This window comes from Cucurbita moschata, unplaced genomic scaffold, assembly GCF_002738365.1.
Source record: "Cucurbita moschata cultivar Rifu unplaced genomic scaffold, Cmos_1.0 Cmo_Scf00015, whole genome shotgun sequence".
NCBI lineage: Eukaryota > Viridiplantae > Streptophyta > Magnoliopsida > Cucurbitales > Cucurbitaceae > Cucurbita > Cucurbita moschata.
In genome coordinates, this window is record NW_019268531.1 from 3686319 (window position 1) to 3699060 (window position 12742).

Sequence of the window (12742 nt, forward strand, 5' to 3'; positions counted from 1 at the left end):
AAAAAAAAAAAAAAAAAAAAAAAAAAAAAAAAAAAAAAAAATTATTATATTTGAATGGAATTAAATTTTTTTTAAAAAAATGTGAAAAATGTAATGAGAATAAGGCGAAGGGTAAGTGGGTAAAATGATTAAAATTGGGTCTTAATATAATAATTAATTAATTAATTAATTAATTAATTAAAAGAAGCATGCAATATAGGGTGCCAATTTTAACTTTGGTTTAAACTAAGTTTGTGATCCCTAAATATTCTCTCATTTATCAAATTTCAATTTTTTAATTTTTAATTTTTTTAATTCTTTAATTTTTTAATTTTTTTAATTTTAAGAATCCAATGTTTAACTTTTGCTAAAAGTGGCTGTCTAATACCAAACTCAAATGTCTTAAAAATGTGTTAAATTCATTATTTTTATTAATAAAACCTTTTTTAACTCTCCAAAAAAAAAAAAATTAATCATTTAAATTTTCATAACCTTCGCTAATTTCATAAATAAATACCAAAAAAATATGTATACGAACCACAAGTGAATAAAAAATGTTCATCGAGTAGATAAATTTAAGAGTAGAACAAATCATTTCTTATAAAAGTAAGTAAACTTCTTTCTAGTAGACGTGTTTTGTCCAAAAAAAACACAATTTTTTACTGTGATATTATTATTTAATACGTGGATTTTTATATTATTATTTAAAAATAGAAAAAAAAATAAAAGAAGAAATAACATAAAAGATTTCGTATATCCTCTTAATGGGTATGACAAAAAAAGAAAAAAAAGAAAAAAAAAACAATTAAATGTAACTAATATGAATATAATAATTGTAATAAATATGAATTTAATTATATTTTTATTTTCTGAAAATATCGATTATTCAAGCCATGATCCTATCCAGTTCCCAGGATCTGTTACGTGGATATGGGACCCACACTGTTATTATTATTATTATTTTTTTCTTTTTTCTTTTCTCCTTTTTTGAATTAAAGAAAAAAAAAAAAGTAAGAGAGAGAAAAAAGAAGTAGAGTTTGTCTGGTTGGAGCTGGTGGGCCCCACTACATTCACCCTTTTTTTTTTACCACCTCAGTAATTTTCTCCCCTCTCTTCCTCCAATTATTACCATCGCTACAGATGTTAAGTTTTTGTCTCTTATTTCAATCTTCATGTTTATAATTTATTTTTATTATAATTAGTAAAAATTAAATAATTTACAATAATCTTTAAAATATAATTTAAAGGAGGGGACACAAAGATGTTGAGGTCTCTATGAGTTAAATTGACATCTTTAAAATTTTAATTTAATTTAATTATTGTTATTAAAATTTTAAAATATTTATTTTAATATCTAAATTTAAAAATACTTTTTAATGAATGGAATTATTAGACATAATATTTAAAATTTAGAATTTAGTCTCCTTGACCGTACAAACACATCGGTCCAGGCTCAGAGGTCGGCTTCGCGGCGGCTCAGCTAGCCGTAGAAGAAAAGAGAGAAGAATCTCACAGGATCCCTCACCGGTGGGTGATTTTATTCTTTCTCCATTTTTGTCCTTTTCTTCCCTTAACCTGCTTTTCAAACTTCAAATCAGAACCCCTCTCCTTCTCCATTAGCTCTGAAATTCCGACCAGTGAGCTCCATAGCCGCCGTCAAAACCCCACTCTCTTCACTTTTTGACCAAAATCCCATCTCCGATCTCTGGTTTTTCCTCAAAAACCCCTCCAATGGAAGCCACAGCACCACCCAAATCCCCATTCCCAGACCCTTCTCAGCCGCCCACCGCCTCCCCCAACCCACATTCCAAGAAAACCTTCGTCTCCTCTCTAATGGAGGCCGCCACTCTCCGCTCCCCTTCTTTCAAAGAAGACACCTATTTCATTTCCCATCTCAAATCCTCCGAGAGAAAAGCCCTCCAAGACCTTAAAGACAAACTCTCCGCCGCTACCTCCGCCGACGATCGTCTCTCCATGTGGGGTATACCCCTCTTGGCTAACGACGACCGTGCCGATGTCATCCTACTCAAGTTCCTCCGTGCCCGTGACTTCAAAGTCCTTGATGCCCTCCACATGCTCCAAAAATGCCTCCAATGGCGCTCGGAGTTCGGCGCCGACAGCATCCTCGATGAAGACCTGGGCTATAAAGAACTCGAGGGCCTTGTCGCGTATATGCAGGGCTACGACAGAGAAGGACACCCTGTTTGTTATAACGCTTATGGGGTTTTCAAAGACAAAGAAATGTACGAAAGGATCTTCGGCGACGACGAGAAACTCAAAAAGTTCCTCAAATGGAGAGTTCAAGTCTTGGAACGAGGGATTCACCTCCTCCATTTCAAGCCCGGCGGTGTTAATTCCTTGATTCAAGTCACCGATCTTAAAGACATGCCCAAACGAGAGCTTCGTGTCGCTTCCAACAAAATCCTCTCGCTATTTCAAGACAATTACCCTGAAATGGTTGCCCGTAAGGTACATTTTAACTTCCTAGATATGAATTTCTCGCACCCATTTGTTCATCTTTTCGTGTTCTGATTCCAAATCTGAATCCAACCCATTTTTTCTTTTCAGATTTTCATCAATGTGCCATGGTATTTCAGTATGTTGTACTCCATGTTTAGCCCCTTTTTAACTCAACGAACCAAGAGCAAATTCGTCATCGCTAAAGAAGGCAACGTCGCCGAGACCCTTTACAAGTCAGTCAATTCACTCCAACCCTCTCTGTTTCTTTGAATCTTTTCCTTAAAATGGGGTTTTCATTTCAACTTTTCCGATCAGGTTCATCAGACCAGAGGACGTGCCAGTCCAGTACGGCGGCCTGAGTCGGCCGAGCGACTTACAGGATGGACCTCCCAAGCCAGCGTCGGAGTTCGCCGTCAAAGGAGGGGAGAAAGTGAACATTCAAATAGAAGGCATTGAGGTTGTTAATCATCTTCCTCTTCAAAAACCCCATCAAATTTAGCTCACTAAGTACAGATTTAACGAAATTTCATGAAACAGGGAGGTGCCACAATCACATGGGACATTGTGGTGGGAGGTTGGGAATTAGAGTACAGCGCCGAGTTCATTCCGATCGCCGATGGCAGCTACACCATTGCAGTGGAGAAAACAAGGAAAATTTCAGCTAATGAAGAAGCAATTCACAACTCATTCACTACAAGAGAAGCTGGAAAAATGGTTCTCTCTGTCGACAACACCGCCTCTCGAAGGAAAAAGGTCGCTGCCTACCGTTACATCGTCCGAAAATCAACAGCGATCTAACAATAAACATAACAAAAGAACAAGAACAAGAACAAGAACAAGACGATCCAAATCTCCTAATGTTTGACAAGTAAAGTTAGTATTTTGATATTGATTTTGATTATGTAATGTGTTTATCTGTATTGGGTTTAGTTATAAAATTCAGTTGCTTGTGGTTATGAAGTGTTTGTTAATATAAGTAAAAGGGAAGAACAGCTTTGATGAGGTGCAGAGCTTTGTTGTTTGTTTGTGCACAGAGGTTAAGAGGAGGGGCATGGCGGTGGGGCGTGGGGTATCGCTTTTGGAAGTGTCAGAACAGAGAAGGGAAAGCGTCTAGAAATGGGTTTTTGATTCGATTTGATTTGAATTTATGAAGGATTTTGTGTTTGTTAGGAAGAGAAAGACAAGAGGGAGAGAGTGACAGAGCTCTGAAACTTTTGCTAACAACACATCACAAGAACAAGAGATGGATGGGTTTGGTTTGTGGTCATAAATTAAGAAAAGGATGGTTTGGTTTCATTTTAACCTTAAATATCATGTCCTGTTTCTCAAGGACAAGCTGAATGAATTTATGACTACTTAATGATTTATGTTGGTAAATGAGGGAGCCAACATTTGAATTCAAAATCCCTCAATCTTTAGCTCATATTGTGTAATGGGTCGTCTCGCTCGTCTCATTAAGTAGTTCGATAGTCACTCGAGTGAAGATCGAATCTTTGATTCTTTAGGTAGACGTGATCTGGGCATTGGCCTATGGGCTCCCCACTCGACCTATCTTGAAACATGGCCCAAGGAGTTTGAGACGTGTGCGAGTTAACAGGTGAGGAAACTCGTAAGGCGCGAAGAAGTTGGCTGGTGGGATCCCTTTGTGGGTTGCATCACTGACCGACTTTGATCTTTTGAGAAGGGTTCGAGTGTGAGCATGTCTGTTAGGGCTCGAAAGATGGTTTACTATGCCTAAGTGGGGTGATAATCTATTGAGTTAGTTGTCTTTTGATTGAAAGGTTTTTATCTTGAATGTAAGATCTCACATCAATTAGAGAGTGAACGAAGCATTCTATTCTATAAGAGTACGAAAACCTCTCCCTTGTAAATATATGTTTTAAAACTGTGAGGTTAGCAGTGTTAAGTAATGGGCTAAAACGAACAATATCCGCTAGTGGTGGCCTTATATTGTTACATTGATACTCATACTCTCACCTGTTTAGATTCGTTGATGCCTCGATTTACACATTAACAATCCAATTGATTTTCATGGGTCAATAATGGAAGACGATGGATCATTTTGATTTAACTTAAAATCTATGTAAGATTATTTGATGTTGGAAGGGAGGATGCTCCTCCATAAAAACACACAACAAAAAAACAAAACAAAAACAAAAAAAAAGAGATTCTTCATTGAGAGGCAAATAAGACAAAAGAGAATGGACAATAGTTTATTCATTACTCCACCCAATCAAAATAAGCCAAATAAGAATATATATATATATTTAATTCATTTGTAGGGTTAGAAAAGTAATGTCACCATGGGAATAGACATAATTTTAATTTTGAAACCAAGTTAGTTATTATTGTTATATCCCCGTTTTATTAGTTAAACCATATTTTAAAAATATTTTCTTTTAACTTAAAAATAATATATTTTTTAAATTACCTTTATTATTTATTTATTATTATTATTGGGTGGATTGGTGACACGAACAACCCAAATAAAATTTACAATCAAATACAAACCCTTTCAAGTTAACCCAATTCTCTATTATCAAGTTAACCCAATTCTCTATTATCAGATTAACCCAACCGAACACTTTATTTTCAAGTTGGGTTTCCACGATACTAACATTCTCGCGGTGTCAAAAATATCATTTGTAACAACTGAAGTTCACTCCTAGCTAATATTGCCTGTTTTAGGCTTTCTCTTTCGAGCTTCGAACTTCACTGTGGAGATGCTAATATTGACTGTTTTAGGCTTTCTCTTTCGAGCTTCGAACTTCACTGGGGAGATTTTAAAACGCATCTGCTAGAGAGAGATTTCCTCAACTTTATAAACAATGTTTCGTTCCCCTCTCTAACCGGACAAGGGAATGTGGAGAGGACAATATCGGACAATATCGGCTGAGCTATTATATACTTATTACATAACTTCATATCCATGCTACTCCTGTTCTTATGTTCATGGTGCAATTCTTCTCAAGATATATATAACTTGTGGTTGAAATTTACATTGATACAACCCAAAAGAAGAAAATAATATATACTATAAGGAGATTACAACAACATCACCACGTTGCTCTAAACATTTTGATATAAACAAAACAGAACAAAACAAAACCAACCAACAAACAAACAAACAAAATAACATAAAAAAACCTGTTCTTCGTTCTTCCTTGTTCTGGGTCCGGTGTGCAGGGGTAGCGGACACTCATCGAACGCTCAACATGCTTCAACTTCACGACAAGACTTACCCATTTTCAGATTATGGCTCAAAGCCCTCGAAAATGGCGGACCTCTCGTCAGTGAATTGCTTCTGCAAATTCCCTGCTCTTCCTTGGAAGAATCTCTGTTCACAGACCCACCTGCTTCTTCTCTTGTTCTATCATTCCCCATTGATTTACAGCTTCTTGAAACTGCAAATTCTGGGTGGCTTCTCACGTTCCGCCGCCCCACGCTCGTCATTGATTTCATCAACATTGGTGGGTTCTTGAAGAACACGCAAATCACTGCACAATCGTCGATCATCGACCCTGGAAATCGCCGTTTCCATTCTCGAACTGCTAGTTTCACTACCAATTTCGCTGCCGTGGATCGGTTCTTTGCTGATGCAACTATGTTGATTACTTGCTTGTTCGTCAACACATCCCATACCTGCAATTTTGTGATACGAATTGAGAATTAACAATGGCGAAAGGATGAACAACTTGTTATGTTTTAACTGACCCACCCCATCTGTTGCTAGAACGATGAACTCGTCTTTTCTTGTGAGATTTCTGTAGGAGATTTGAGGGTTTGAGATAACGCCATAATCTTTTAGGCAAAAATCGCCTAAGGATCTTGACATGGCCAGGCCTGGGTAATCTGCATCTGGTACCCATACTCTGTGTATATCTGGGTCTTCTTTTTCTGCTGTGATTCTGCCATGGCTGTTGTGTATTCTTTCTGCCTCGCCTGATTCACATTCAAAACATAAGAACGTCACGATTCTTGGAAGGGAGTCCCACGTTTGATGAGACCAAAGTCATGAGAGCTTAGGCTAGAGATTCGTGATTCCTAAGATGGTATTAGAGTTATGTCATATCAATAGAATCCTCAAATGTAGAACTAAGAAGTTGTGAGCCTCGAAGGCTGTTCGAGGGCTCTGTAGGCCTCAAGAGAGACTCTATGGTATATTTATCTCTATTGGTATGAGCCATTTTGGGGAAACTCAAAATAAAGCTACTAGAACGTAAGCTCGATCGGTGATTCCTAACGAACAAACCGTGAAAAGGGTTGATAGATAGATTGAATGAATAGATACCCACATGGAATATTTGGTTTGTGATCGACTGTTAATTGGATGGGAATATGTTGATGTTTATCTCCTCTGGTGCAGAGAACCGCCCGGGAGTCACCCAAGTTAGCCACCACCAAATGCTCTCCCTGATCATCAAGAACACATCAAGAACTGAAGGGTTTTTGATTTAAATCTTCCAGGAAAGGATTATTCACCTGTTTGATAATGGTCACGGCTGTTGCTCCACTACAGAAACAATCAATAGAAGAATCATAGCCGAGTTCTTGATCAAATTCTTTGAAAGATTCTTCAAAAGCAGCTTCCCAAATAGAAACCAATCCATCTTCGGGTTTCGATGGGTGTTTTTTGATTGCTTTAGAGAGCTTCGTGGGTAGCACATCTCGTGCATAACGAGCAACCCTATGACCAGAAGGACCATGACCATCAAAAACTCCACAAAACACCAAATCTTTCTCCCCTGAGAAATCCTGTAAGTTTTCATCCAAATTTCATGAAACATTTTGCAGATCATCCATAACATTCATCAAATTAGGGGCAACAAACAAAACATTGATTGATTCATCTCGTTTACCTCCCAAATCGTCATTGAATCTTGATTGACTCCTTTTCTTCCTCGTTGAGTGAACATTGATGTGAAGGCAGAGGATCCACGGAGTCTAACAGTCTCGCCGTCGTCACCGCGTCGGACCTCTTCTCCGTCGTCGCCGGCATTGGAATCCCTCTCATCTCTATCATAGGTCATGTAGCCTCCTCCATGGATGTGATCTTTTGTGCAGCAGGCTCCCATTTGTGAGACAACCCCTCCACTAGGGCGATCTCAAAAGGGAAGATGACCCACCAGAAGAGATCAAATACCCACAAATTTTCTGGGAAAGAAAATGCATGAAAGCAAAGAAACAGAGAAGGGGAGAAGGAGAGAGGATGATATTAACGACAAACACAATGGAAAGAGAGAGAGGGAGAGATAATAAATTGAAAAATGTTGTTGGGATGAGAATGTGGAGTTTCAACAAACAGAATTATATTTAGAAAATGAAGGGTGGTGTTGACATTTGAGGTTTAGTGGGTTTGTTCTTCTTTCATTTCTTCATCTTTTTAAGGTTTGATCCCATAAATTTTTGGTGGATGGTTTGTCAACTGTTTGTTACAAACCAATAGACATGAAATGGTTTATATCTTCCACTAAATTATTCCAGTTTCTGACCGACCAATGGTGCTTAAATAACAATATTGGTTTCTTTGTCACTTGGAATTGTTTTAAACTATGATGTGACTTTGATATAATCACTAAATTGTCATCTTATTCACCTCGCAAGATCGACCTCATCGACACAAACCCAATCTAGAAATAATTGTAGCAATGATGAAACGTGATGGGTTTTCATACATTTTTTTAACGAATATTCAATAGAGTTGTTCGAAGAGTCGGAGTTAGGATTGTCGAAGAACACTCCAAAATATTAGATCATTGTTCAACTCAAAAACTCACTAATCTCTCCACCAACAGTGTCATAAATTTATACTCTCGTTCATAAGAACACTACCTATAATGTGAGATTTCACATTGATTAGAGAGGAGAACGAGTATCAGTGAAAACGTTCGACCTCGAAAGGGGTGAGATTGTGAGATCCACATCGATTAGAGAAGGGAACTAAACATTTTTTATAAGGGTGTGAAAAACTCTCCAAACCTTGATGGTTCCTCGAGTGAAAATTCAAAGAGGACAATATACACTAACGGCAGATAGATTTGGCCATTGGAAATCAATAGAAAAGGGCAATAGATGCAGGCGAAGCACTATCTATCTGTCATTTCTGGCTGGAGTTGGACTAAACCAAGCTGTTGATACTCAGTCATAACACAGTTGTACAACCGACTAAACCAAGCTGTTCCAGATACACTTCCATGGCTACAACCGAAGGAAAAGACAATGGCAGAAAAAGACATGATTTTCAGTTTCACAGAAGACACAGAGAATGTTATATGACACCAACAGGGGGATGGATGTATAAAATCAGCACAACTTATACATTTGCAGCTTAATCTGTAGCGAAAACAATATGAAAGCTTTCTTTTGTGGGAAGAAAAATATGTAAAATCAGATACAATTTCAAAAGAATGTTTATCCAAAAGAATGTATAGTGTTTGTTGTTACCACCATTGATGAACCAGAACTCCACTCTGTCTGAGAGATGCAAACAAATCTATGCATTCAGAATATGTTTTCTCATACTTTCTACTCCTTTCCCCAGGGCAACACCTCTGCCATCTATTGTAATGACACTCGAGAAACATCTCATCTATCAGACAAATCGCTCCCGTCTCAAACAGTCTCGGAATCAATTCGAATTCGGTTCCTTCCACGTCCATCTTCAACACCACGAAATCCTTCTCTGATACTGTGTTCTTCAACCAGGTAGCAAAATCAAACCCCTGAATTTGATTCACCTCGCCGTTGAAATGGCCCGACGATTTGACGGGTTGGATCCTGCCCATCCCTCGGCCGCCTTTATCTTCCATTTCCTGACCTGGGTCTTTGTTGATCTCAAAAGCCAATGTCTCATTCCTCACCCAAGCAGCATAAGGCAATAGTGTCACCCTTTTCTTTGATCTATACTGTTCGTGAAATGTTTGATCAGCTTCAATGGCATAAACTTCAAAGGTTTTGTTCTGCTTTGGATATTGCTTTTTGAACCAACTCCCAATGCTGGAGCCATAACTCCTGGCTCCAACATCCACATAGACATACCTGTTTTTGAAGCTAATTTCAGCCATTGATGGCAAATACTTGATGTTTTGTATGTTTCTCTTTAAGGTTAACCATGGCTTCAATGGCTCCTCCAATATCAGAGGCTCAGCATTTCGGACTAGAGCTAGCTTATACCCAGGAACAGAGCAATTCTTCTTGTAAGAATCTCCATCCAGTTTCTGCAACCTATTTTCCAGAATTCTAAACTCTTTCTTCAATACATATTCACGAGTAAAAGGCATCGATGGCAGAAAATTATCTATATCTTTTGATTTAAGAATCTTGCAGCAATTGAATAAATCAACGAATGAATTGAAACTATATGTGTCTTTTGCACTTACATGGACCACCGCAAACCCTTCGGGTTTCAGTATCCGAGCAATCTCCGAAGCAAAATCATAGGGCCGATGGGAAATATCCAATCGGCCTCCGCCGGAGAACACGAAGTCAAAGGTTTTATCCTCGAACGGAATCCGATGCGCCTCACCCTTAATCACGTGAGGCTTCAACGCCTTCTTGAAAATCCCAACCGAATCCGAAACGCCGATCTCCTTCAACGCCGATACGTCGGCTCCGGCAGGGGTTTCAATGCACAACACTTTCGAATTCGACGATAAGTAGCCCTCGGTAACTAGATCTTGGAAAACGGAAGAGTAAAACTGGACCGTCTTGATCCAATCTTCACTCGAATACAGATCCGGACGAGGAGGCCCGATGACACGAGAGTCAGTATTGTCCGTAATCAAAGCGGCACTTCCGACGCGGCCGCCTCCAGCGATCATGAAATTGAAATTTTCGGGCAAAGAGAAGAAACAGAAGTCGCCAATGCTACAGGATTCTCCGGCAATAGTCACAATATAAGCAAATCGACCGAGAATCACAAGAATAGAGAACAGAAGCACTCGAACCAGAAGGTTCCTCAGGGAGGCGAACTTCCCCGACACAGATCCCATTAAATCCCCCTTAAGCTCTTACTGTACACAACAAAGAAAACATGAAAACAAAACAAGAATTGGAGAAGATAAGGCAGCGTAACGATTCTAATGAATTGAAGAAGGTTTAGCGTGAGCAGAATCGGGAAGAGGTGTGGTTGGCTCCGATTAGGGTTCCGGCACAAGTGCCGGCGGCGGCTGCGATGAAAAAATGGGAAATCATGGTGGGCGGGAAGATATTTAAAGGAATTGCAGTGGCAATGAGGCGGTGGTGGTGCTGGTAGTGGTTCTGTTCGCTGTGGGGGAAAGGAGGTGAAAATGGAATCAGAGGATCGACGGTGAAGATAATGGAGAACGGGCAACCGGTTCAGCCGGTCACCATGTGGATAGGATGCTGATGGAATGGGAATGGAACATGAAAGCGAAGATGCTTTTGGCTTTTAATAATGGAAAATTCCAAAATTGTATTAAAAAATGATTAAATTATAATTAAAAAATCTGATTATAACAAATATATATATAATTTTTTTTAATAAATATAATTTTATTAAATATTCTATATTTAGTTAAATTTAAAATTGATTCTATATATGTTAAATTACTATAAAAGAATTTTAAAGTAATTCTCCATTAATCACTTTGGAATAACTTTTTGATAATCAAATTATTCTAAAATAAATTATTCATTTTTCCAAATATATTTTTAATTGTCACCGAACCTTCTAGATTGGAAGGAATATTTATGACCCAATCAACAAATAATTTGAATTTTTTAAAAATAATTGTTTTGACTATTAATCATCTAAATATTTCTTTTAATTTTTAATCTTATCTAAAATAATTATTATATTCATCTTTCATTTAGCATATAACTTAACAGCATAGAGTACATTTTGAGACATTTTCAGTCTAAAATACATGAATTTACCAAAACAATAGAGTACATTTTGAGACATTTTCAGTCTAAAATACATGAATTTACCAAAACATTATATACTCAGTGAATAAAATGGATAAGGTATTACAATGACCTATATGATCGTGACAAAAATTAGGTCGTAGAGAAGGATGATAATTTTATAATTAGGTAACAAAATTATGAAATTAGTTGTAATCGATCCAAACTTTGGAACCCACAATTGATTTGTATTGAAGTAAACACCTTGAGTGGATCCCACAATGCTTTATTCTTGTTCTTTGATGAGGACTTAATAGAAATGGGCCTAAATGGATAATTTTGTCAAAAAAAAAAAAAAAAAAAAAACCGGAGTTTCCATTACCAATAAAGCGGTCCCATTACCAATAAAGCGGTCTTAAAAATACATGAAAATTGTACACGTATGGTAAGAACTCCATGGTTAAGTATATTTGTAAAACGTCTTCCATACATATTCTATAATGTCTCTATCGAACGAATTACATGGTTAAGTGTATTTAAAAAACGTCGAATTAAGCACATGGGTTTGATTGAAATAGAGATGGGTTTCCATTTGCAATAATAATAACACATCAAAATCAAACACAGCTCATTTTGATGAGGAAATGCCAAATTGGGAACTCTACAACAACGAACGTGATGGGGGATTGGTTGTTGGCCCACTTGGAAGTGGACAAAACCTTAATAAAACATAAGTGAAATTGAAAGTCAAATTGAAACATAAGTGGAATTGAAAGTCCAATTTCGTTTAAAGGGTTCGATTCTTTGGACGCATTCTCCTAATATATTACAAGAAAACAAGGAACTACCTATCCTATCCTATCCTGTGCCGCTAACTCCAAGGTCTTGTTTTTTGTCATCCTTGCCGGCGCCGAACACCGGCCCGCCTTTCCCGGCGGCGTCTTCAACTTTGTCCTGAAGTTTATCGATCTGGATCATTCCGGCGTCCTCCCGGGAACGGAGATCGGTCCTGGTGCGGTTCTCGCCCCCGGGCACGGACTCGTACGTGGTGGCCGTGAACGAGTCCTTCGGCTGCGCGCCCTGAGCTCCTGACATTGCGAATCACGGAATCAGAATGGGTGTGGGAAAGGGATGAGTTGATTAGGGAATTGGGAACTGGAAATGGTGTTTATTTATGGGTTGGTTGGGATTTGAAGAAGAGGAGTCGTGGCGGTCATGCAATCGGTGAGAGGGCGGTTGAAGGGCACCACCTGCTCTCAGCTGCACCCCCTTCTGCCACCTCCTCTCTGTCGGTCTCTTTCTTGTCTTTTTCAGTTTTGGCTGATGGATAAAGTTTTGTTTTATTAGATTATAAGTTTTGTTTAAATAGATTTAAAAAAAAAAAAATTTAATCTTTATTCCATTTTGTGATGGATGTAGTGAAATTCTGGATCGG

The 12742-nt window shown here is 38.1% G+C and overlaps 4 protein-coding genes across 4 annotated transcripts; 1 reads left to right on the plus strand and 3 right to left on the minus strand.

The window, feature by feature from the left end:
* The first annotated feature begins 1566 nt into the window (after nt 1-1566).
* LOC111453093 (patellin-6-like) lies at nt 1567-3447 on the plus strand. The gene is made up of 4 exons (XM_023094039.1): nt 1567-2448; nt 2548-2672; nt 2755-2896; nt 2977-3447. The coding sequence occupies exons 1-4, from the start codon at nt 1711-1713 to the stop codon at nt 3235-3237; spliced, it is 1266 nt and encodes a 421-aa protein (XP_022949807.1). The 5' UTR covers nt 1567-1710; the 3' UTR covers nt 3238-3447.
* Nucleotides 3448-5386: 1939 nt separating this feature from the next.
* LOC111453094 (probable protein phosphatase 2C 65) lies at nt 5387-7962 on the minus strand. The gene is made up of 5 exons (XM_023094041.1): nt 7299-7962; nt 6922-7194; nt 6735-6852; nt 6158-6381; nt 5387-6081 (listed from the first exon to the last, which is right to left on the minus strand). Exons 1-5 carry the CDS (start codon nt 7512-7514, stop codon nt 5650-5652), a joined length of 1263 nt encoding a protein of 420 aa, XP_022949809.1. The 5' UTR covers nt 7515-7962; the 3' UTR covers nt 5387-5649.
* Nucleotides 7963-8660: 698 nt separating this feature from the next.
* On the minus strand, nt 8661-10823 carry LOC111453090. The gene has a single exon (XM_023094036.1). The coding sequence runs from the start codon at nt 10428-10430 to the stop codon at nt 8880-8882; it is 1551 nt and encodes a 516-aa protein (XP_022949804.1). The 5' UTR covers nt 10431-10823; the 3' UTR covers nt 8661-8879.
* A 1215-nt stretch (nt 10824-12038) lies between these two features.
* Nucleotides 12039-12568, minus strand: LOC111453100. Its single transcript, XM_023094048.1, has one exon. It carries the CDS (start codon nt 12400-12402, stop codon nt 12166-12168), a length of 237 nt encoding a protein of 78 aa, XP_022949816.1. The 5' UTR covers nt 12403-12568; the 3' UTR covers nt 12039-12165.
* Nucleotides 12569-12742: the final 174 nt, after the last annotated feature.